Source organism: Anopheles merus, chromosome X, assembly GCF_017562075.2.
Source record: "Anopheles merus strain MAF chromosome X, AmerM5.1, whole genome shotgun sequence".
Classification (NCBI taxonomy): Eukaryota; Metazoa; Arthropoda; class Insecta; order Diptera; family Culicidae; genus Anopheles; species Anopheles merus.
The window spans coordinates 21,766,476-21,790,367 of record NC_054081.1 but is presented as its reverse complement, the minus strand read 5'-3'; the positions used below and the strand labels follow the sequence as shown (position 1 = coordinate 21,790,367).

General features: G+C 43.0%; 1 protein-coding gene across 1 annotated transcript in view; it reads left to right on the top strand.

Annotated features, from left to right (window-relative positions):
• LOC121592217 (putative fatty acyl-CoA reductase CG5065) overlaps nt 1-23,892 on the top strand; it is a 141,752-nt gene that overhangs the window by 55,461 nt on the left and 62,399 nt on the right. The window contains exon 4 of the mRNA XM_041913631.1: nt 1,592-1,837. Coding sequence (XP_041769565.1) covers nt 1,592-1,837 — 246 coding nt within the window. The remainder of the gene's footprint in view (nt 1-1,591; nt 1,838-23,892) is intronic.

Here is a 23,892-nt window from a genome sequence, read left to right as displayed (position 1 = left end):
AGAAGTACCGGAGGTCGTCAATATATAGTATATATATATAATATATATATATATATATATATATATATATATATATATATTATATATATATATATATATATATATATATATATATATATATATTATATATATATATATATATATATATATATATATATATATTATAATATAATATATATATACAGTGGCGGATTTAACGGTACGCGGACTGAGCGGCCGCGGGGGCCCCGTCATTTAGGGGCCCCGTGAATGGTAATTCCAGCATATGCAAAAATGTGTACAGTAGCCTCATCGAAAACTTCTGTGCCCAATAGGGGCCTCATGGACGAAGAGACTCATACTTGGTGTTTAAAATGATCTAGAGCTATCGCTTGATATTTTTTTTATTATATCGTTTCCTAGACTTGAAAAAGACATCAAGTATAATTATTCGTTGTTAGGCAGTGTGTTAGATCGTCATCAAAAAGTTTGTGATCTAGTTTACACTGTACTCTAGTTTAAATTTCCATTTACACGTTGACAACACTGTTAACAAGGCATACAAGATGCTAGACAATTCCGTGAATGTAATGATGTCTTATGTCTTAAGTCGTTGTTTACTGGTGTGCTCGTGCATGGAATATTGCTCAATTCTTTGGTTTCCGAATTTTACTACGATGATTAACACAATAGAGGCAATAAAACGGAAGTTTACAAGACTTGCCTTAAAAGGTGACCAATTCGGAGGACTTAGAACCATACCAAATTATCGCTCACGTTGCCTTCTGCTTGGCCTATAGAAGCTCAAACACCGTTTAAGGTAAAACAGTGTGTATTTGTTGCTAAAGTATTCGTCTAAAAACGAATTAGACCTTTTTTTTATTCTAGAATAGCAACATCTACGTGCCATCGAGACCTCTTCGCTCTCATAACTTGCTTGTTGGTGAGAGCAGACATACCTTATATGGATACAATGAGCCGTTACTAGCTATGTCAAGGCAATTCAATACACGGTCCTATCACTTTGATTTAATTCAAAGACCAACATTTAAAGAGAATATTTTACTAATTTACTATTTTGGCGACACCAGATTAAGGCAGATGTTAGGGGAATAAGTCAGGGATTAGGTGTTAAATAATTAATAATAATAATTAATAAATTAATTATTGATTAATAAATAAATTGATAACCTATCCGAGTAGTTCAGGGAACAAACACCCCCCCCCCCCCCCCCCCGGCAGCAAACCGTCACGCTGAGTTTAAAACAAAGCCAAGTGTAATACCCTCCCTCACCCTCGCTCGACACCAACAGGGGCCTCAACTTCTTTTACCGCTTAGGGCCCCCGATTCCCTAAATCCGCCACTGTATATATATATATATATATATATATATATATATATATATATATATATATATATATATATATATATATATATATATATATATATATATATATATATATATATATATATATATATATAGATGTAGATATATGATATATGAGATATATGTAGATATAAGTGTGTTTGTATGTTTGTGTGTGTGTGTGTGGGTGTGTGTGTGTGTATGTGTAAAAGCTTTTATATTTATAAAACAATTTTGTTTTCTAGTGATCCAAATCGACAACTATCTATCTACAACTGCTGCATTTCAAACCTGAGGAATTCAACCATGTCCCAGATCGTAGAGATGGGTCGAACTTTATCGGACGAGATTCCACTGGACAAATGTATCTGGGCTCCTGGTGGTGGCATTACACAACTTCGGATTCATAATTTGATACGAGTGCTGTTGTATCATATATTACCTGCCATCTTGATTGACGGATTCTTTCGTTTAATGGGTCAAAAGCCTTTGTAAGTATCGCTACATTTGTTGCATTATTCAAATTAGTATATACAGTGACAGCCTTCATAACGAGTACCCCGTATAGTGTGTTTTTCGCGTAACGTGCAAATCTAAATTCCCTACCAATAACCCTCTTAACGAGTAAATTCTCGCATAACGATCAATTTAATTTTTGTTCCTGATAAGAAATCGTGATCATTTCGAGTGTATCACATTAAGCATAGTTCAATATCAAGCTATTTCCAAAAGAGGCAGTGTATAAATGCGAAGGAAAGGTGTAAGGGAGGTACACATTAAAAACTCCCACTGCCAGTCAAAAACTCACGGTGTCACAAACATCGAAAAAAGTCGTGGGCGTGTCCTATCTACGTCCAGGTAACATTTCATATCAGATAGCGGAACTGAGAGTGCGCAGCTAAGCTTAAGCCCGTGTCTGAGCTCCATCGGATGCGATTTTATCGGAAAGCCTGTCAAAATTTATATGGGATTTTATAGATAACGTCGGACGTATGATTTCGTCGTACGACGAAATAAAAAAAATTGGACGCAGCATCAGATTTTATCTATCAAGCTAATTGTGTGGTGTTTTGTAGCAGATTTTCTTCAGGGACTTCAGCGATTCCCGCGCAGGCCTGCGCAGGTTTAGCGCGCTCTGTTGGCGAAATGAACGTACTATTTTAGCCGGCGGAGCAACAAAAACGGTCGAAAAATTTAAAAATATTGGCGCCCATTTTATGGTCCGTTTCTTCTCCCTCTTCCTTCCCCCTGCCTTACCTTACTTGAGCTTCAGCCGTGCCTTGCACTGCCAGCTGCCAGCTGTGTGGTGTATGCGTTGATTCTTACAAGTGCATTGCGGTTATGCATTGTTATTGATGGGTGTTAGCATTTATTAATTTGTGTGTGACCTTGAGACGATGCGAGAGAAGCTGATTAGGGATTTAAAGTGTTATTGGTCTATTGATAGTTCATTTTATTGATGAGACCATTCGATTCCCGTGCCAATCGAGGGTGACGAAGCCTATTTCAAACAAGCGAAGGAGAACGTCTAACACTAATCTAATATTTTTAATTTGAACTTGTTTGTTGCTTCAACGACCTTCTAAGCATCATGTAGCACAGTGTATAGCGGCAATAAAATGTTTTTTTTTTAATGTGCCGAAATCCGTCTCGAGTTTTCGGGTCTCGACACACACACGCACACACACAGCGCGGGGAAAGTGACTGTTCACTTTATAGGCGAAAGGCCATGAGAGTGACAAAATGTTGACAAATTTTTCAAAACGTGGGCTTTTGTCACTTTTTTGAGCTTTTGTCAAAATTTTGCAACCTATAGCAGCCAGGAAATAAAGTTGACAAAAGTTGACAAAATTTGACGTTCGTGAAAAAGCGTAAACAAACAGCTATTTTGCGCAGTTGTGACCTATTGCTATGATAATAATGCTACAATGCATGATTCTAATTGATTTATGTACCTATTTCGTGCTTCTTCAACAAACTTTCGATGATATTCAGATGTTGGAGCTTTTTGTCATTCCTGTGTATGTTTTTGGTGTGGCCACGAGAAAAGCTCTTTTTTGCAGTTGACAAGCAATTTTGACAAAGTTGAAAAAAATTTCAACATTTTTTCACCTCCGTGGCCACGCGCTATATCATGTCGCGATCCCCCACCCCGCCCGGCGCTTTGAATGAGGTCGCATGCACGCTTTCGTGGATGCGTGCGCGCGTATTTGCATGTGTGCGTGCATGTGTGCGGGTGTTTGCGTGTGTGTGTGTGCGTGCGTGTGTGTATGTGTTTTTTTTTACAAGGAGGGGAAATCTTCGAAAGACTCCCGTTGTCGGACGGGTGTTGACATGGGATTCTTACCCAGTAAACCCCCTCCTTGGGCCATATACCCTTCCCCATGGGTTCAGCTTTCGGTATGCTTCTTGGGGAAGGGCTTATGCATTAGCATTGCATCCTCGCTATTGCACAATGAACCAGAGTTCGCGAGACAGATCAAAAGTACTATCAAACATCACACAGCAGTAGAGCTCACAATCAATACACCAAGCACTTCACACTTCGCAAACTGCTCCATGGGGCACACATACAAAACACTCCAAACCGTACCACGTTCACACGCGTCCCAGGTCCTGATCTCCTCTCCGCTAGGTATTATCTTTCGACAATTCCGATGATGTAGTTATGTCTTAAGTCTTAAGTATGTCGTTGCTTGTTGTTGCGTTGTTTACTTGTATTGTGTGGTGCTGGGTGATGTACTGCTCAGTACTTTGGTTCCCGGATTGCACTACGATGCTCAACACTATAGAGGCAATACAACGAAAGTTTTTAAGACATGCTTTATAATGCGACCAATTCAGATGACTTACAGCCATGTCAAGTTATCGCTCGCGTTGCCTTCTGCTTGGCCTATAGACGCTCGAACACCGTTTTAAGGTAAATCAATGTGTATTTGTTGCTAGAATATTCGTCTAAAAAAAGAATTAGACGTTGTTTCTTCGAGAAGAGCAACATCTACGTGCCTTCGAGACCTCTTCGCTCATAACTTGCTTGTTGGTGAGAGCAGGCATACCTTATATGGATACAATGAGCCGTTACTCTATGACAAGGCAATTAAATACATGGTGTTAGAAACTAACAAAGATAACCGAATTTTTTAGGCTTAGGCGTGGTGCCAAAAAATTAGTTTTTATTTTAGGCGTTATGTGGCTTGTTCTCCCGGTGAACTCGTTTTACAGAAAGGGGGCAGAGACTGCAGTTCGTTCCCTATTTAAACTATGTTTGTCCTATCCGCGATGCGCTTGGCTGACAGTTCGGCGGAACCCTACAACGGTTACAACACATGTCTTATCACTTTGATTTTAATTTTATGACCAACACATTTAAATAGAATATTTTATTAATTTCCAATTTTGGCGGCACTGAATTAAGACAGATGTTAGGGGAATAAGTTAGGGATTAGGTGTTGAATACCTAAATAAATGAATTAAATTATTAATTTATAAATAAATAATTTAACTTTATGGGTAGCCGAGGGATCATAACCCCCCCCCCCTCGCTAGCAAACCATTACGATGAGTTTGAAACAAAGCCAAATACAATATCCCCCCCCACCCCCTCGCTCGTCACCAACAGGGGGCCTCACCTTCTTTTACCGCTTAGGGCCTCCGATACCCTAAATCCGCCACTGCACACATGTTGTTGCAGCTTCCCACAACTCTTCGCTATGTACCATCAACTGCACTAGGTTGGTCTGTCTTACGGCGGTTCTGCACTTCGTGTCTAGCAGCTGGCGCTCCTCTAGGAACGTGGACAGTAGAACATTACATGTTCCGCAGTCTCGTCTTTGTCCTTACATACTGGGCATCGAGGTGAAGAGGCGTGCCGGAATTTGTGGAGGTAGCTCCTGAAACACCCGTGGCCAGAGAGCATCTGCGTGACAAAATAATCCACGTCACCGTGTTTCCGGTTTATCCACATTGCTACATCGGGGATTAGCGTGAAGGTCCATCTCCCATTACAAGCGTTATTCCAAGCCGCCTGCCATCTTTGCATGGACTCCTCATTTGCCTCCTTTGGGGATACAGCACGAGTATCTCCTGCGTGTGCGTTCCGGCAGTTTACTGAATCCTCCTCCAGGGTGATACAAAGGGGCATCATACTCGCAATTACGCATACTGCTTCATATGAGATGGTACGATACGCGCTAGCAACACGTATGACCATTTTTCGATGCACCTTATTTATAGCGTACTGGTTCTGTTTATTTCTTAGTATGTGTGCCCATACTGGTGCTGCATACCTTATATTAGAAATAGCTACGTTGGCATGTAGGCGTCTTATTGTGCTGCTTGGACCACCTATGTTGGGTGTAAATTTAACCCACGCGTTTGCAGTTTTTGTGGCCTTTATGCAAACTTCCTCTAGGTGCTTTCGGAACTTTAGTCTGTCATCTATGATAACTCCAAGGTATTTGAGGCTTTTTATAGATTCTATTTGCTTAGTGCCTACCATTATGTGCGCTTTTTGGACCTCCTTGTGGCTGCTTATGAGAATAAATTCCGTTTTGGCGTGTGCTATTTCCAACTTCATTTCTCGCATCCAACCGTCAATCCTGCCGACAGCATCCGTAAACAGCAACTCAACCTCCTCTACACTATTTCTTACGACAGTCAGTGAAATATCGTCTGCAAACCCGATGATCTCAGCTCCTGTGGGTAGGGCCAGGGTTAATACTCCGTTGTACATAATGTGCACACATGTGTGGGCCAAGTACTGATCTTGCGGTACGCCAGCAGTGATGGTAGCTATTTTTGTTCCCTCTTCCGTGCTATACTGTAGAACGCGCCCGCTGAGATAGCTTTTCAGTAGCCGACACAAATGCAAGGGGATTTTCATGCGCTCTAGAACTTTTGCTATTTCCTCCCAGCTAGCAGTGTTGAAGGCGTTCTTCAGATCGATGGTGATGATCGCGCAGTAACGAGCCTCACATCGCTTCCGTTGAAAAGCAGCATCACCCTTCACCAGTACCGCCTGTATCGCATCAACCGTGGAGCGTGCTTCTTGATCGAAGAATTCCACCAGTATTCCGGTGGTCTGGTGTTTATTGGTGTTTTCCTTCTAGGCATTGTGACGTCACACGCTCGGCTCAGTGCAGACACGAGCTGAGAAAGATTTGCAACGTCTCCAAAGTCACCGAAATTCAGGGCCTCTACAAACCGGTCTTCGCAAAAGCTCTGTGTTTTCCAGCCTCTTATATCCGTTGTCGTCGCCAAAGTTAGTTTACTCATTTGCCTCTTGTCGACAGCATACCGTATCACACGATGGTCGCTGCCTGTAAAAGTATCGCTGACGCGCCAGTGTAGATGGGCCAGAGATGGGCTACAGAACGTAATATCTATTATAGATGTCCTTTCGTTTCTTCTGTAGGTAGCGGTTGAGCCGACGTTTCCCAGAACTACATTAAGTTGGGAAAATGTTTCGAGCACTGCCTCTCCTCTGTTATTTGTCCACTTACTCCCCCATTCGACAGCCCAGGCATTAAAGTCACCGGCAATCACCAAAGGACTGCATCCCTCGAGTGCTGCACATAGATTGTTAAGCATTTCACTAAATTTTTCTGGTTCCCAGCTAGGAGGTGCATAACAGCTGGCAAAGAATACTTCGTTAACTTCGGCTATGCAGAAGCCCTCGAACGTATTTGAAACAATCCGCTGAATGGGATATCTACGCACCGCCCAAATTGCTGCTGCGCCAGTTTTATCAGCCACCCAATTCGTAGATCCGATTGGAGCCCTGTAAGGCTCTGATATAATAGTAATATCTGCCTCCTCTTCAATCAATACCTGACTCAGGAGGTCCTGGGCTGTTTCATAGTGGTTCAGATTTATCTGGACTATTTCCATGATGTTGTTTTTTTCGTCACTGGGCAGAATGCTCCACTTGAATGATGCGCATTGAAACCAGCTGGACAGAACACACATCGAGGGGTTTTTTGGCACGCAGAAGCGAAGTGACCTTCATCTCCGCAGCGCAGGCAGCATTTACTCCTGTCTGGACCCTAGCAGTCTTGCGAGATGTGGCCCGTTTGCCAGCAGCGGTAGCATTTTCGACTCGGAGTGCTGACCCGCACTGGGTAGACTGACCAGCCTATTTGTATTTTTCCTGCTGCTGTCATCGCCGGCACTAGCTTTGCTGGAAGTTTCACGATGGCAGTCTGCATACCCGAGTAAGAAGATTTCATTATTATTTCCAATTTACAGCCTTCAGCGCAGGCAAATGTGTGCGTTTGTCTCTCTCTCTCTCTCTCTCTCTCTCTCTCTCTCTCTCTCTCTCTCTCTCTCTCTCTCTATCTATCTCTTACTCTCTCTCTCTCTCTCTCTCTCTCTCTCTCTCTCTCTCTCTCTCTCTCTCTCTCTCTCTCTCTCTCTCTCTCTCTCTCGCTCGATTTGTAAGTAATTTTCTTGGGTGTTTGGGGTTAGGTTTTTGTTGCTATTAGCAGGACCACCGCCTTCGCGATCAGTGTTTCTTCGATACATTAACAATCTCACGGTATTCCTCCGCCGTGGTTTTCCTAGGACGTCCGGGTGACTTGCGCGTTTCGGTTGTCCGAAGCGCGTTTGCCACAAATGTGCGCGATCGTTCCATCACGAACTCAATCGTTTTGTCAGTAGCCGCCATTCGCTTTATGATATGGCGCTGATAATCGGTACAATGTTTACCTTGACCCATTTGTTACAAAAATTGCTTGCTTGGACTGACAAGAATCCCCGCAAACAATGAGACTCCAAATTTTGAGTGATTCAGGCCGAGGGGTATGAGGAAGCTTGAGGAAGCAAGGAGAAACGCGCTGCGATGAGAGTTCGCATTCTGTTTTACACGCGCGCTTCACTAACACCAATACAAATACCGTGCTTTGACGAGCCGTCTGTGAATGTGTGTGTCTTCTTTCAGCGAGCTCAACAAATTGGAGCTGCTCGTCACATCGTGTTGTCTCGCTTACACTTCAGCATCGAACTATCGCTCCGTGTGTTCCCCCTCCTACGCGTACAAAACCACCAGTACAGCGCGACGATTTGTCGGAGATGGTTGCCCTACTAGCAATGAGAATGAAAAGTGTGCGACTTTCAGGCGAGGGGCATGTAGAAGCATGGGGAGACGGTTGGAAATACGCGGAATTACGCGGAGGCGCGAGCGTGTTTTGGTTTCTACACAGTTTTTGCACTCACACAATTACACATGTGTGAATGTGTGCGTTCACTTTCAGCCTGCGCGCTCAGTTTGGTATTCTCGCAGCGGCATGCGGCTATCGGTGTCTCGCTCGCACTAGTGCAGCGAGTGTTCCTCTGTGCGCTCCCTTTCTTGCCACCACAGGAAGTCGTCAGTTCAGCTCAAGGGTTCGCCGTGAAAGGCCGCGCGCGTGTTAGCCTAAGTCCCGGGCGATCGAAGTCTCGCTAAGTGTTGAAGTGTTGTGCACATTGAAATGGAGCTGCGCTTTTCTTTCACCATTTATCTTAAATGTGTGATTTGCGCTGCTTTATTTCAATATTTTTTTACTGCATTGAACAGCAAAAACGGTATTCATGCAGTTAGGCGACTTTTTGAAATACGACGATTTTTTAATATAATGAATGTGTGTGGTTTGAAGCAAGATTGTGTGGAGCTATGTATTTAAATGTTCTTTTATTCGCAATAAAAGTGCTAAAATATAAACCGAGTTTGATGTGTTCAAGTTTTTGTTTTGATTCGGGTGCACCAAGTCCGTGTGAAGGAAAGCGCACAGCGTGCTACGAAAGAAACGAGCGGGAGTGGGTGTCAGTCCAACGCAGCGCAATTCGCTGGAATCAAGTGGGAGGGGGTACCAGTTCAGCGCAGCGCAAGCCGAAAGAAACGGGAAGGAAGGGGTATGATGAAACAGCGCGAGCGAGCGTTCTTTACAGCGAGAGCGCCTCGTGTATTTTAAAGGCAAGCAAGAGAGCACTTTCTCTCCGTGGTAGCGCTCCATCCGCCATTTTTAATGTCGAGCCCAAAACAACGGACTTCGAATCCGATCTTGGGCCGGGCCCCCACCGCGTGTTTCTACCTACCCCTCGCCTGAAAATTTCGTTCTCTTTGTCTGTCGGGTGTGCGCGTTTTGTTTTAAGTCCCGCGCGCAATATTTGTGCGCTGATGCGCATTTCATTCAAAGTCTCGTGCGCCGGTGTGTTATGGTGAAGTGTGAAGTGAACAAACAATGTGCACAGACGCACATGCAGTGCGTGGATCGACTGGTAAGAATTTGCTGAACAGAGGCAACGCAGATTGTCGACAAGTTTCCCGCAGCCTGGCTCGACCCGGTACTTTACAGTATGACGCCATTCGTAAGTATGAAGGATTCTAATGTGTTGTGAAAGTGTAATTTATGTTTCAATAAAGTGTTTAATGAAATAAAAAATGACCGTGTTTGTGTTTGTTGTTTGAATAAGTGCGTATTTGCGATCATGGCAATGCATGAAAGAAAATGATAAACGAAAGAAACAAATATCTTTAGATGTGTTGGTAGCATGACTGGAAAGAACACGAACACTTTGAGAACTGCAAAGCGCACCGTGCGTTCCGGGTGGAGAGGGGGAGGGCTCGCGCAGTTACTATTCCCCCGTTAGCAGTTACTTTTGGAGGAATGAGTTACACCCTCGCGCGAGCCCTCCCCCTCCCCACCCGGAACACACGGTGCGCTCTGCAGTTCTCAAAGTGTTCGTGTTCTTTCCAGTCATGCTACCAACATATCTAAAGATATTTGTTTCTTTCGTTTCTCGTTTTCTTTCATGCATAGACACGATCGCAAATACGCACTTATTCTAACAACAAACACAAACACGGTCATGTTTTATTTCATTAAACAATTTATTGAAACATAAATTACACTTTCACAACACATTTAGAATCCTTCATACTCACGAATGGCGTCATACTGCAAAGTACCGGGTCGAGCCAGGCTGCGGGAAACTTGTCGACAATCTGCGTTGCCTCGGTTCAGCAAATTCTTACCTGTCGATCCACGCACTGCATGTGCGTCTGTGCACATTTTTTGTTCACTTCACACTTCACCAAACACACCGGCGCACGAGACTTTGAACGAAATGTGCATTAACGCACAAACACTGCGCGCGGTACTTAGCACAAAACGCACACAACCATCTCCGACAAATCGTCGCGCTGTACTGGTGGTTTTGTACGCGTAGGAGGGGGAACACACGGAGCGATAGTTCGATGCTGAAGTGTAAGCGAGACAACACGATGTGACGAGCAGCTCCAATTTGTTGAGCTCGCTGAAAGAAGACACACACATTCACAGACGGCTCGTCAAAGCACGGTATTTGCATTGGTGTTAATGAAGCGCGCGTGTAAAACAGAATGCGAACTCTCATCGCAGCGCATTTCTCCTTGCTTCCTCAAGCTTCCTCATACCCCTCGGCCTGAATCACTCAAAATTTGGGGTCTCATTGTTTGCGTGGTGTATTTCGCACTTTAGCGTCACTCAAATCACTCAAAAAATACACTCATTTTGCCGGACGAGAATGCATTGGTTAAAAACATGGACACGACTGATGCCGTGGACTGCCTGCGTCCTGCTTTCATATGCGATGAATCACATTGTTGTCGAGCAGCGAAAAAAGCGTAAGGATAAAAACTATCAATGAGTAAGCGAGTGAGCGTCTACCCAATCAAGTCGAGAACAGAATACTGCCGCGCTCATGAAACAAAACGCGCATTGAAAATAGCACCAGCGCGCTTGCTCAATGCACGTACAAAGTTTCCCATGCGCACACGATGTTCAACGCAGAGATGCACGCAGGTCTTTCAATGGCGTGCACTGAAGAAACATCTGTGAGGGAATGCCGAGTTCATTGCTATTGTGCGCGTTTCCATTTCGCACCGCTGTCGCATTCACATTCATCAAACAGCACACCTGTGTTCTCTTATGAGGAACAAGCGCTGCTGTCGATGAAAAGTTTCGCTTTTATCCAAGTGTGAACGCATGCTGTTTAACATGAAAACAGACATTATCAGAATACTTTCGACGTAATATGCCATCATGTCAAGCTACGTTTCTTCGGACACAAACCCGCGCACTCGCAGATGCACGCACATGCACATTAAAAAATACACTATCTTTCTAACACACCACACACACACACACACACACACACACACACACACACACACACACACACACACACACACACACACACACACACACACACACACACACACACACACACACACACTCCCGACGGCATTCCCATTGAGACGATCAAAGCAGCTATCAAAGCGTACCCGGAAGCATTTTTATCAGTATTCCAGAACTACTTCGATACTGGCTTTTTTCCGATACCCTGGAAGCGACAAAAACTCGTTCTTTTACCAAAGCCTGGGAAGCCCCACGGCGACGCATTAGCACTAAGGCCTTTAGGATTGATAGACAATTTCGCCAAGATACTAGAAACCCTAATACTCAACCGATTAGTTGTCTATACGGAAGGCGAACACGGACTGTCAGACAGACAGTTTGGCTTTAGAAAGGGGCGGTCTACTGGTGAAGCGATCGCAGCTGTTTTAAAGAAAGGACGAAGCGCCTTGCTAAAAAAGAGGACAGGAAACAGATACTGCGCAATCGTTACGATTGACGTAAAGAATGCTTTCAACAGTGCCAACTGGGAGGCCATACATGCAGCTCTCTCCAAGATGATGGTTCCACCGTACCTCTGTAGGCTGCTGAGAAGCTTATTAGATAACCGTGTGCTTTTATACGACACAGATCTGGGAATCAAAAAAATGAGCATCACCGCTGGCGTTCCTTAAGGTTCGATTTTGGGTCCAACTCTCAGGAATGTTATGTACAACGGAATTTTGACCCTCGGGCTTCCTCCAGGAGCTAAAGTGATAGGTTTTGCTGATGATATTGCTCTTACTGTCCTTGGTGAGTCAATAGAAGAGATTGAACTCCTCACATCCGACTCCGTAAGCAGAATCGAGTCATGGATGCAACAAATAAGGCTAGAAATCGCCCATAAAAAGACGGAATTCCTCATCATAAGTAGCCACAAGACAGTGCAGTCAGGTAGCATCCAGATCGGTGATGAACGTATTGAGTCGATACGTCACCTAAAATATCTTGGTGTGATCATTGATAACCGCTTAAGTTTGCGGAAGCATGTCGAGTACGCCTGTAACAACGTCTTTAAGGCGGCAAACTCGTTGATACAAATAATGCCGAACATTGGAGGGCCCAAGAGTAGCTGCAGGCGACTTCTAGCTGACGTGGCCATCTCTCGGTTGCGTTATAACGCTGCGATCTGGGCACATGTTCTGGTGCTAAAGGAAAACCGACAGTTGGTGAACAGAGTGCATCGATTGCTACCTATGAGAGTTGTTTGTGCCTACAAAACAATATCGCACGTGGCAGTTTGTGTTACCGCAAGCATGGTTCCCATCTGCATCATATTAGCAGAGGATTCTGAGTGTTGCAGTTTCTCCGGAGTTTCAAACGCGGGATTATCCAGAGAGCAAAGCAGCTTTCTATGAGAAAGTTGCAGTCTGAATGGGATTGTTCAACAAAGGGACGTACGACACATGCACTGATCCCGAACATCGCTGCATGGACGAGTAGAAAACACGGCGAAGTTAACTTCTACATAACTCAGTTCCTCTCCGGCCATGGGTGTTTCCGGAGTTATCTTCACAAGTACCGTCACGCAAGCTCCCCAGACTGCCCAGCGTGTGTGAGCATCGTGGAGTCAGCAGATCACGTGCTTTTTCATTGCCCCCGTTTTGCTGAGGAACGTCATGAAATCACCGTAAAGTGCGGAACAACAATCAACGGAGCAAACCTGATCGAGGTGATGTTGAAGAATGCTGAAACATGGAAAGTCATAGCAAACGGCATGCGATAATTACTGCTGAAGCTGCAGGCCTCATGGAAAGAGGATCAACGACTTGGGCGTGCTTAAAAAAAAGTGTTGTGCGTGCTATGAAAGTGTTAGTGCATCTGTGCACGAATTGAAGTGAGTCTATAACTCAAGTGAATGCGTACTTTCTGTGCTTTTGTGTGTTATTACGAGTGTCTCCAGGACTGTCATTCTGTCTCGCGAATGTGGTCCATGTTACAATAACGAGATGTAATGCTAATGCACAGCCCTTACCCAAGAAGCATACCGAAAGGTGAACCCATGTGGAAGGTTAGATGGCCCAAGGAGGGGTTTACTGGTTAAAAATCCTATGTCAACACCCGTGCGACAACGGGAGTCTTTCGAAGATTCCCCCTCCTTGTAGAACAAAAAAAAAACACACACACACAACTAACGTGGTAAACAAGTGCACGGTGCGATGAAAAAAAAGGGCCTATCTTATTGTCCTATACTATATGCCTATGCCAACGGAGGGATGCATTTTGGATGGTGTTTGGAAAAAATGCCAGGTATAGTTATTGAATGGAGAACTGTTTAGATTTGGTATGGTCATTATTTCTAATAAAGCGACTAGTGTTGGGTTGTGGCGGGTAATTAGAATTTTTTAGTTCATCAGAGTTACGGCTCATGCTCCTGATATTCCAGGACATGGCAAACAAAGGGGTATTTTTAATTAACAGAGGATGGGAATTTGGAGAATGAATGTTTGGAGTTTTTAAAAAAGGTGGGAAGAATGAGGTCATTGTGTTATAGAAGCTTTCCTCCTCTATGACTTCCTCGATGAATGGGGCATCATCGGGTGAGAGGAGGGGCTCCTCTCCCTCGGAGTTGAGGGAAGTCGAAGAGGAAGGGATATGGATGGGAGATGTGGGGTACTTTTTGTTTAGGGGTTTTTTGGGAGGAAGGGAGGTTTTTTCCTCGGAGGAAGAGGAGCCGTTTGAGAGGGCTTGTTTTTTAAGTACCTGTGAAGCTGTTTTTAATGGTTTATGTTAGCAGATCAATTTTCTTATTTAGATTAGCATTTTCTTGTTTAATTTGGGCAATAATTTCGTCTTTTAGGTCAGGAGTGGCAACAGGTGGAGTAAGTTTTTTTCAAAAGTTCTTCGTTTAGTTTTTTTAAGATTAGCAGCTTCTTGGTCTCTAGAAGAGAACGCTCGAAAAGAAAATCACGCATTGGACAGTATTAAGGTAGTGTGGGGTATGATAGTGATAGGTGTTCCATTAAAAAGTTTTGTTAGAGATTGTATTTTTTTACAAATGACTCAAAGATCGGGTTATCAAAAGGTACTTAGAACCATTATGAATTAAGTTACCTTCTACCGGTAGTCCAACATGCCGTTGTAAACTTTTGCCAACGATGAACGGGTCTGGTTGAGGCTTTCTTTCTTCAGTTGTCAGAAGTAAATACATCAACTCTTCTTCCTCGCCGTTGAACCATTCCTGATATTTCCTAGCCCGGGAACTCGTGCCTGGAGGGGGATGATCCCTCGCGGCAGGAGGAGGGTCCGACATATCGTCGGACCTTTCAGCACTGGTACTTGAAAAACGTCACTTTCACAATTTTTCCACAATGTCCACTGCAACACCACTTTACTTCTGAACACAAATGTCTTATGAGAGTCCACCAGACTAATGTCTTTAAACACTCTCTTCTTAGAAACTTCCACCATCTGCACTCACAAAACAGGCTACAACCTTGGGCCACAACACTTTACGTAGCGCTTTGAGAAAAGCGAACAACGTAAAGTGCGTTAGGATTGTTCTTAAAAATTTTAGATTTTTACTTTAACGTCTCGCTGTGGAAACAACGAACGACGTAAAAGGATGTCTAAGTTTGTTTTTTTTTCCCCACACACTACACTACAACACAAAACTCCTGAAACACCAAACACGAACATCACTTTCCAGCACTGCACTGCTTGGACACAGGTAATTCTGCACTGCACTGATCACGGGGGTATAAAATACGGGTCAGTCAGACCCGCGTCTACGTCCGCGCTCTTCAGCTGCTACGATAAGATTGTTGTTTGAATCGGTTGGTCTCTAAGCGTAGGGGTCTCCGTTTTCTTTTTCTTCTTCAGCTTTGCTAGGATAGTGTACGGTGATTTTTTGTATTTTTTTAAAGAGTAAAAAATAATTGTGGCATATCTGCTAATTAGAACTTATTGTAAACCACACTATCAGCTATAGAGACATTGTAACACACTTCGGAAAGCCAAATCACACTATTGCAACACATTCATTATATTACATCAGCAAATCAATCCACACCTTAGCAACATACCAAGACCATACCATCCATAGAAAAAACCATTGAGACACATTTATAGAAAACAACCGAAACGCGCAACATAAGCAATTTAAGCGTTACTGTAGCAAAATAGACAAACTGAGAATGCATAGCAACTTAACGCTAAAAGCGCTGCGTAGGCAAAGATCGACGAACGCACCCGTTCCTTGGCTAGACCAGATGAAACTTTCCAGAACCTTTGTAAAAACACTAAACAGACACCTCACTCCAATCAAATGTATGAATTGCACCTCATATCATTAACCTTTAATTGGGACAAAAACACATTCCAAAACCAAATGTACGAAACCCATTGAGTATAAATAAAACCAATTCCGACCCTGGCAAGTCAGATTCGGACTGCCAAGATAGGACGTTACGCTTCCTAATACTTCGCCTTCCAACTTATTTCAAGAGTTTAGTTATGTCCCCCTACCCAAGGTAAGGCTGCTAAACTCCAACGTTTCCAGTAAGGGAAACCTCCTAAAGGTTTTTATGATCGCCTGGATGATTAAGTGTCGAAAAGTCCGCTTCGAACAAAGTATCATTCTACCTCGACTCATGTCAGTAAAAACAGACCTACCGCGACGCTGATCGATGTACTGTATGTACCGTATGTACGCTCATCACATTACATGGCGACCGTAACTATCTTCAAACTTACTACAGTGTTTATTCATACACTACAGTACATTGATTGATTCAATTGAGTTGACGATATCTTAACTAGGTTTCCTGCATGTTGGTATTTACACTAGGGGTTTGAACTTACAATTCAAGCTCTTCTTTTGTTTGAAAGGGAAGAACATAAATGTTTTCCTTAATGACAGCACGGAGTGGCTATGTAAGTGAAGCTTTTAGCTACTGTAAGGATGCAATCCAAAATAAATGAAATTGATAGGAGAAGAATATTTACAAAAGCTTACTATACTAACTACCCTAACATAAACTAACTTATGCCTAATTTTAAGTTGTATCGACACGAAAGCGCGTACGCATGCATACACATCCCATCCTGCAAGGGACCCGACAAAACACACCATGCGCATTTTGTCTTATCCTCCACAAAACGAAGGATACATAGTACGTGTCAGCGTCATCGTGTAGATACAGGGTTTTTAAATTGAGTTTAGACTAGCAGCATATTTTTTTGAATAGTCGCAATAGATTTTTGACTAGCATCCTCTACTTTTGGTTACGAGCAATGGATTATTGACTAGGAGCAATTGATTTCAGCAGGTCCCTACATGACAGTCTAAGAGCGTCGCGTTTATAACACCCGGTGTGACACATAGATTTGAATAGTATTCTGTGGATAATATTTAATTTCATCCGTCCACTAGTTTAAATCATTTGTTTTACTGCTATATATCATCCACAAAACAAGAGATAGTTTATCTGATCGGTTTTCGGTGCTATTGTTTGGTTTTTATGTATGCACAATATTACACAAAAGCACGTAACGGATGAATTGAAATATGCAGTAGTTGGTCCACAGGCATAACCTAACCATAAGCTAGATTGAGCAAGTTTTTCAGAGTGACCATATGTAGTTCTTTCGAATTTTGAACGAATATCGGTTTACAATAGCGCACACTTAAACTCAAATTTTAAAACCCAAAATCAAATATTTTCCGAGTTTTGACCATTCAACCATAAAATTGGAATTCAATGAGTTTTATGAGTGAATAAAAAGTAATTTTTACAGAAAAATACCGTAGTTGCTTTAGAGTTCCTACCGATACCCTCTAAAAACAATCTGGTCACTCCGCGCCAGCAACCGGCCTGCTGAAATCAATTGCTGTTAGTCAATAATCCATTGATCGTAATCCAACATAGAGGATGCTAGTCAAGAATCTATTGCGACTATTCAAAAAAAGTATGCTGCTAGTCTAAACTCCATTGGAAAACCCTGTACAGCTTTCACCTTAATTGCGAACTAGGGTACTAAAATACTTCCTTATACTTTCCGAAAACGAATTCATACAGGTCTATCGTAGTCAATCTAGGCTATCCTGGATCTTCTGCGTTAACATGGGCAAACCAGTTTATGCATGCAGATCTGTGGTGGGGTTCCGATTTGGCAAGTTCATCATTAATTTCAAAAACCTGTTTTGAACTGATTGTAACGATTTTAGATTTGAATTTGAACATTTATACTAAACGTTACATCCATAGGTTATCGATGGCAAAACAATCTGACTGTAAATAATCATTTTGTATTCCAGTGACAAACTTGATTTGCGCTTGATGAGAGGGAATAGACTCTTTAACATCCAGGTTGCCTTGACTTTAATATTTTGGACTTGATTTGTTTATTTGTAAATGTTAAGTGATTGGCCATAATTGGCCTTATCACTGATCTTATAAACTAAACTTATAATAACATAAAGTATCACGGTACAATGTAACTTCAGCACAAAATAAATAACAAAGAAAATCACAAAACAGGTTAACCTAGGAAATTCCAGTCGAAAGAGTCATAGTGCGCATTAAATCGGATAGCCATCGCAGTCAAAGGTTCATTATCGCTATATGCACGTCTAGTTTGGTCAACTCTTAGTAGCCTAAAGTTTCTTATAATACGGGCAGGTACGTGGAAATTAACTCTAGCTAAAAGGTCCGGTGAATCTATCTCTCCTAGGATGATTTTTTTCATGAACAATATTTGCGCCGTTTCGCGACAAGTAGCGAGAGACTCGAGTCCAAAAATTAAACACCGGGCATGATAACTAGGTCTCGCTGCTACGTTACGCCAGGGTGTGAACCGTAAGACCAAACGGGTGAATTTTTTCTGCACTGACTCAATCTAATTCGACCATAACGACGACGATGGGCACCAAATTACTGAGGAGTATTCTAAGATGGATCTGACTAGTGATTTTTAGAGTGCGACAAGACAATGTGGGTCGGAGAATTCTCTCGACTGCCTGCGTATAAATCCTAGCATTCTGTTCGCTCTATCAATAATTTCGTTATGATGCACATGAAAGTCAAGTTTACGGTCAAGAGTAACTCCTAAGTCTTTTACTGCACTGTGTCGTTGTAATTGTGTACCGGAGATGCAGTAGTTAAACACTATTGGACAATTAGAACGGTGAAACGACATGGACAAACATTTATCAACAGAAATTTGTAGGTCGTTGTTCAGACACCAGTCGGAAAAAGAGTCGATCGATGCTTGCAGGACAAGACAATCACCAAAACACCTCACAGGAAAAAAAGTCTAAGTTCGTCCGCATACAATAAACATTCAGATTCCCTTACTACAGTAGTAACGTCATTGAAAAATAGAGAAAACAGCAAGGGTCCAAGGTTACTACCCTGTGGCACGCCTGAACAACTCACGAATTCCCTAGATGTCATACATTCAACTTTGACGCGATATCGACGATTGGTGAGGTAAGATTCGAACCACTCCACTAAAGGGGTAGAGAATCCAAGACGAGCAAGCTTCGCCAGCAGCAAGCAATGATTCACCCGATCAAAGGCAGCCTTAAGGTCGGTATAGATGACATCCATCTGGGCTCCCGAAGCGAATGCAGCATGGCAGTGAGATACAAACTCCACCAAATTGGTGGTCACACTGTGGCGAGGGAAAAACCCGTGTTGGCGTGTTGATATCAGCGAGCGGCAACAGTTCAACAGCGAGTTCTGGACGATGACTTCAAAAACCTTAGCAAAGTAGTAATGCCACGGTAGTTTTCCACTAAGCTCTTATCCCCCTTTTTATGCACAGGAAACATGTAGGACGATTTCCATGCTGCTGGAAACATACGCTGATTGAGCGAGAGTGTGAAGATACGAGCCAGAGGTCCGGCCAAAACTTCGCTGCATTTGGCAAGAACTGCGGTTGGAATACCATCAGGTCCAGGGTTGTAGGATGGTTTGACCTGCTTGAGCGCCTTTAGCACAGAATCTCTGGAGATGTTTATGTCACGCACATTAACATCGACAGCGTCGGAGGGCACGTTGTTGAGAGCAGCATCCAATGAGAAGCAAGGAGCTTCAGTGGCAAACGAACTCATGAAACGATCGGCAAATAAATTGCAGGTTTCCTCTTTGGTACACGAAGTTGTTCCATTAAAGGAAACTATAGCTGGCAGGGAGCTGTTTTTCCGTTTTGTGTCGACATACCTCCAAAATTTTTTCGGTTTTCTTCTTAAGCTGAACTGTATACGAATCAAAAACGAGAGTGAAGTTGTCTATTATAGCTTCTATATACATTGTGTGCGGCGATGAACCGCAATCTCGATTGTTGTGTTTCACTGTTTTGGTAAAACCGATAGCAGGAAGATTTGTTTCGTTTTAAACGGCGTAATTGAGCATTACCCCATGGTGGACCCTGTCGTGGACGTTTTATAGGGCAACAGGCAGATAAATGTTCCGTAAATTTCCGATTGAACATATCGAGTGCATGGTTTACGTCCGGGTTTCCATCAAGGTATGACCAGTCAGAAGATTGCAGTAGATCATTTAGAATCAAAAAGTTTGTGCGACTGTAGTCGAGTATGCCTGATTCTTGATGTGATGTTGTGTGATGTTGTGCTTTGGCTAAGCCGTTCGGCAGTCATAGCTCTATAGGCGGATGATAGCAATCAATAGCAACTATGGGGAAGGGTGTTATTGCCGGTGGAGAGCATTGTTGCAGGATATCGTTGCATACAAAGATCAAATCGAGGTATTTATTCGACGCATTATGAATTTTGTTAATCTGGTACACTCCGTTGCTATTCATACAATCAAGAAGAAGGCGACAGTTGTCCGTGATCCTCGAGCTTTCGTAGTCAACTTGGAGCATAAGTGGATTTGTTTCATCGGGTATCCAATTCAGGTTTGACAAATTGAAGTCCCCGATTAACAAACACATTTCATTAGCTTTACATGCTACGTCGTCAATGGTTGAACAGATTGTATGAATAACCGACGTGTTATTTGCCATGTCAAGAGGAACATACATTGCGCCGATAACATACGTTTTCTTAATGCTTTAAATCTTTAACCAAAGTTGCTCGACAGTGTCTGTTGTAGAACATAAGAGTACTCGCAAATGTGGGGTGACAGCTATGCGAACCCCACCACCTTTGGTTTTCCTACTATTTCTGTCATTACGGTCCTTTCTGAAGACGATATAATGATCCGGAAACAACTGTGACGACTTAATAGAGGAGTCCAACCATGTTTCAGTCAGGATAATGACGTCGTAATGAGTAGTAGAAACATAATCGAATACCTCAACACATTTAGTTTTTAGTCCTCTTACATTTTGATATAAAAATAACAAATCGTCAGTATTATTTAAGGAGGCAACCCCTGCAGGAATGACATGACCGTCGTGCGTTTGTGTGAATGTAGGATCTGTACTGTAGCAATAGTGCTGCTGATGTTGCGTAGTGTTGGGTTCACGATCGTTAAGTAGCCTGCACGAAATGCCGTTACTATAGACTGCTTCAGTGGTGGTAAAGTTGTTTCTTGTTGGAGGAACAATCATCAGGTGAGTGCGTAAATTATCAACAAAAGTTGTTTCGGCGTTATTTGGCTCATATGCGGTGTACAGCTGATTAGCGAGCGTGCGAGTGTGCGTGATGTGTGTGAATTGTTTATCGGTGTTGATAATTAGTGGGTTTGCGGTGTAGGTGAAGTGCGTGGAGTGCGTGCTGAAAGTATTGTGTGATCCAACAGCTGTGGTGATCGAATATCCTGCGCTGTAGATAGGGTTGTAGGTGTTGAAAGTCTCATTGGCGGTAGACGAAAATTTGCACCTGGTTGTTGAGCTCGGTAGTCGACAAATTCACGCACCGATAGACCAAGCGGCCAAGTATCGGGGGAAAGAGCCCTTTCACGTTGAGTAAGAGGCACTAACACCTTAAATGATAGAAATGAAAGTGTTGCTGTGTTTGTGCCTTGTCGTACAAGGCAATATGCAGTGACATCCTCAATGGAAAAAGCATGTTTGACCATTTGCACTATTTGGTGACTGGATGTATCTGGAGCGAACCGGGAAATATACAATGCGCACTTCTGCACCGTAGACTGAGCGGGGACTATTTTAATCAGAAATGTAGTTGTATCTTTGTTTGTGCCTGTGATCATGGGTGGAGCTTGATTTTTGCGATACATATCATCGATCGGGTTATTATGTTGGTTCTGGTTGTTATTGTTTTGGGTGTTGATGGGTCTGGCGCCAAATGTAAACAACGTACGGTTGTCAGTAGCGACTTCCGAGAACAAACGTTTTGGCCGATTTATGCGACGAATTTTAGTGGGGGGGTGGCTATTTCGTGGAGTTTTTAGATCGAGCTGGCTCATTCGTGCAAACCCAGTTTTAATTTCATTAGTCAATGGCTCCATAACGGTGTTGATGCTTTCGGCGACTGTTGTTATTGCCGCCTGGAAGCCAGATTGCATGGCTGCGTCTTTTACGAACTTGGTGCGCGGATTCATAAATACGTTGTTGCAGCCAATACAGCATCAGTGTAATTGTTTATATTCCGCAATGCGCAGGAACAGATCAGCAGGAACCGAAGTGCAGCGCTGGTGAAATGGAGAGTTGCACAGGCAGCAGCTGATAGATGCCTCCACAATTTCCATAGTGCAGGCGTTGCAAATACGGGCCATTCTACGGGAGCGGTGCAGATTTTCGTTGCAGCAATAAGAGCGATGGCGGTTAGGACGCGCGAACTCAGATGCGATCCGAAAAACGAAATTTACGTGAATTTTATTGTCAGCAGAGATAAACGCACTATTGAACGGTAATGGAACGGTGTTCTAAAATACTGTGATTATACAGAAACCGGAAAATAGTGTGATAAACAGCGCGATTTTCATGAAAATATACGGAGCGAAACGCGAATGCGACTTTTACGTTAAACGTCAAACGTCAAACTTGAGAGCTTGATGTTTAATGTCATGCCATGAGAGCTTGATGTTTAAAGCAGAGCCGTTGATCAAAAACTACACCAAGGCATCGTGCGGCGCTTGTCCATGGAATGTTAGTGGCACCCATTTTAATATTTCCAGCTTTACACTCTATTGTGAAAGTTCTGGTGCCAGTTCTGTATGAGACTACTAGGGTTTGAGTTTTGTTGGAGTTTATGTTGATTTTCCAGTCGTTCAGATACTTGACAAACGTGTCAAGGCCTCTGTAGCAGATTTACTGCTAATAGTAGTTCAAACACAACTTAAAAACACTTTAACAGAATTACAATTAAGAGTCGAACCAACTCAAAAAGCCACCTTAACACTTTGACAGCCGGCCTGACGTCACAGTTTTTGAGTGAACACGTAGCGCATGGCAAGAGAGCCATGAGAGCGACAGTTTCTCGTGCCATTGTTATCACTTTTTTGTTTCATTGCGATAAGCGGCGTAGCACATGTCGTTCTCGTTCTCTCTTTCCTACCTCATTCGTTCTCAAGAGAATCACTGAGCATCAGTTGCAAAGCTGAACGGTGAGCAAAACCGTCATGCGAATTTATATGACACGGCGCTTAAAGTGTTAACATAATTGTTGCTTACCGAAACCATCCAACTAAAAAACTTCAAATTAACCAACAATCGAATTAGGTCACACAGAAATCTTACCATGCAATAAATGCTTAGTATACACAAATCGTAGTACAGGAAGCGTGAACCGACAACTTATAAAAACATAACGCGACGGTAATATGAAACGCGCATCGCCACTCAGAACGGTTGCAAAACGATTGCGCAACAATAACACCAAGTGACTTTATATTTTGATGAACAAACGAGGAAGGTTAGCAACCACATAATGAAAGTAGGTCAATATTAGTCGTAAACATAAAATAAGTGTAAAAAAACATTGTGTCATCACTGTTTAATAATTTGTTATTAATAAAGCTTATTCGAAACAGTGAGACAGTTCACTAGTTTCATACACGTAGATCACTCGTGTTTAGTGTTTCTCCCCATTAGCAGATGCCGCCGATGGCTCTGCCCAATTGGTAACCACGTTTGGTTATTAGCTGTTCAGTCGGTTGACCGATCAGCAATACCCCTTCTACGGAAGAAGTGCAAGTTTGCACCATAATCGGTTAATACTCCCGCAGCGTTTTAACGCCGCCTGGAATCCGATCCATCGCGCAAGTAAAGTTCCGTAGTTCCACCCGTCCGTTGCATAAGTGTAACTGAACCATCTCTTCCTAACGAAGTGAACGGATGATATAATTCATTCACAATTAAACCAACTACGGTACATTCTCGCCTCGATACCCCGCCTCGTTCTGCACTCTTCCTCCACATTACGCGCATCGACTTACCGCACACGGTTCTGTTAAGCAAAGTGCGCGCCGAACCTACCACAC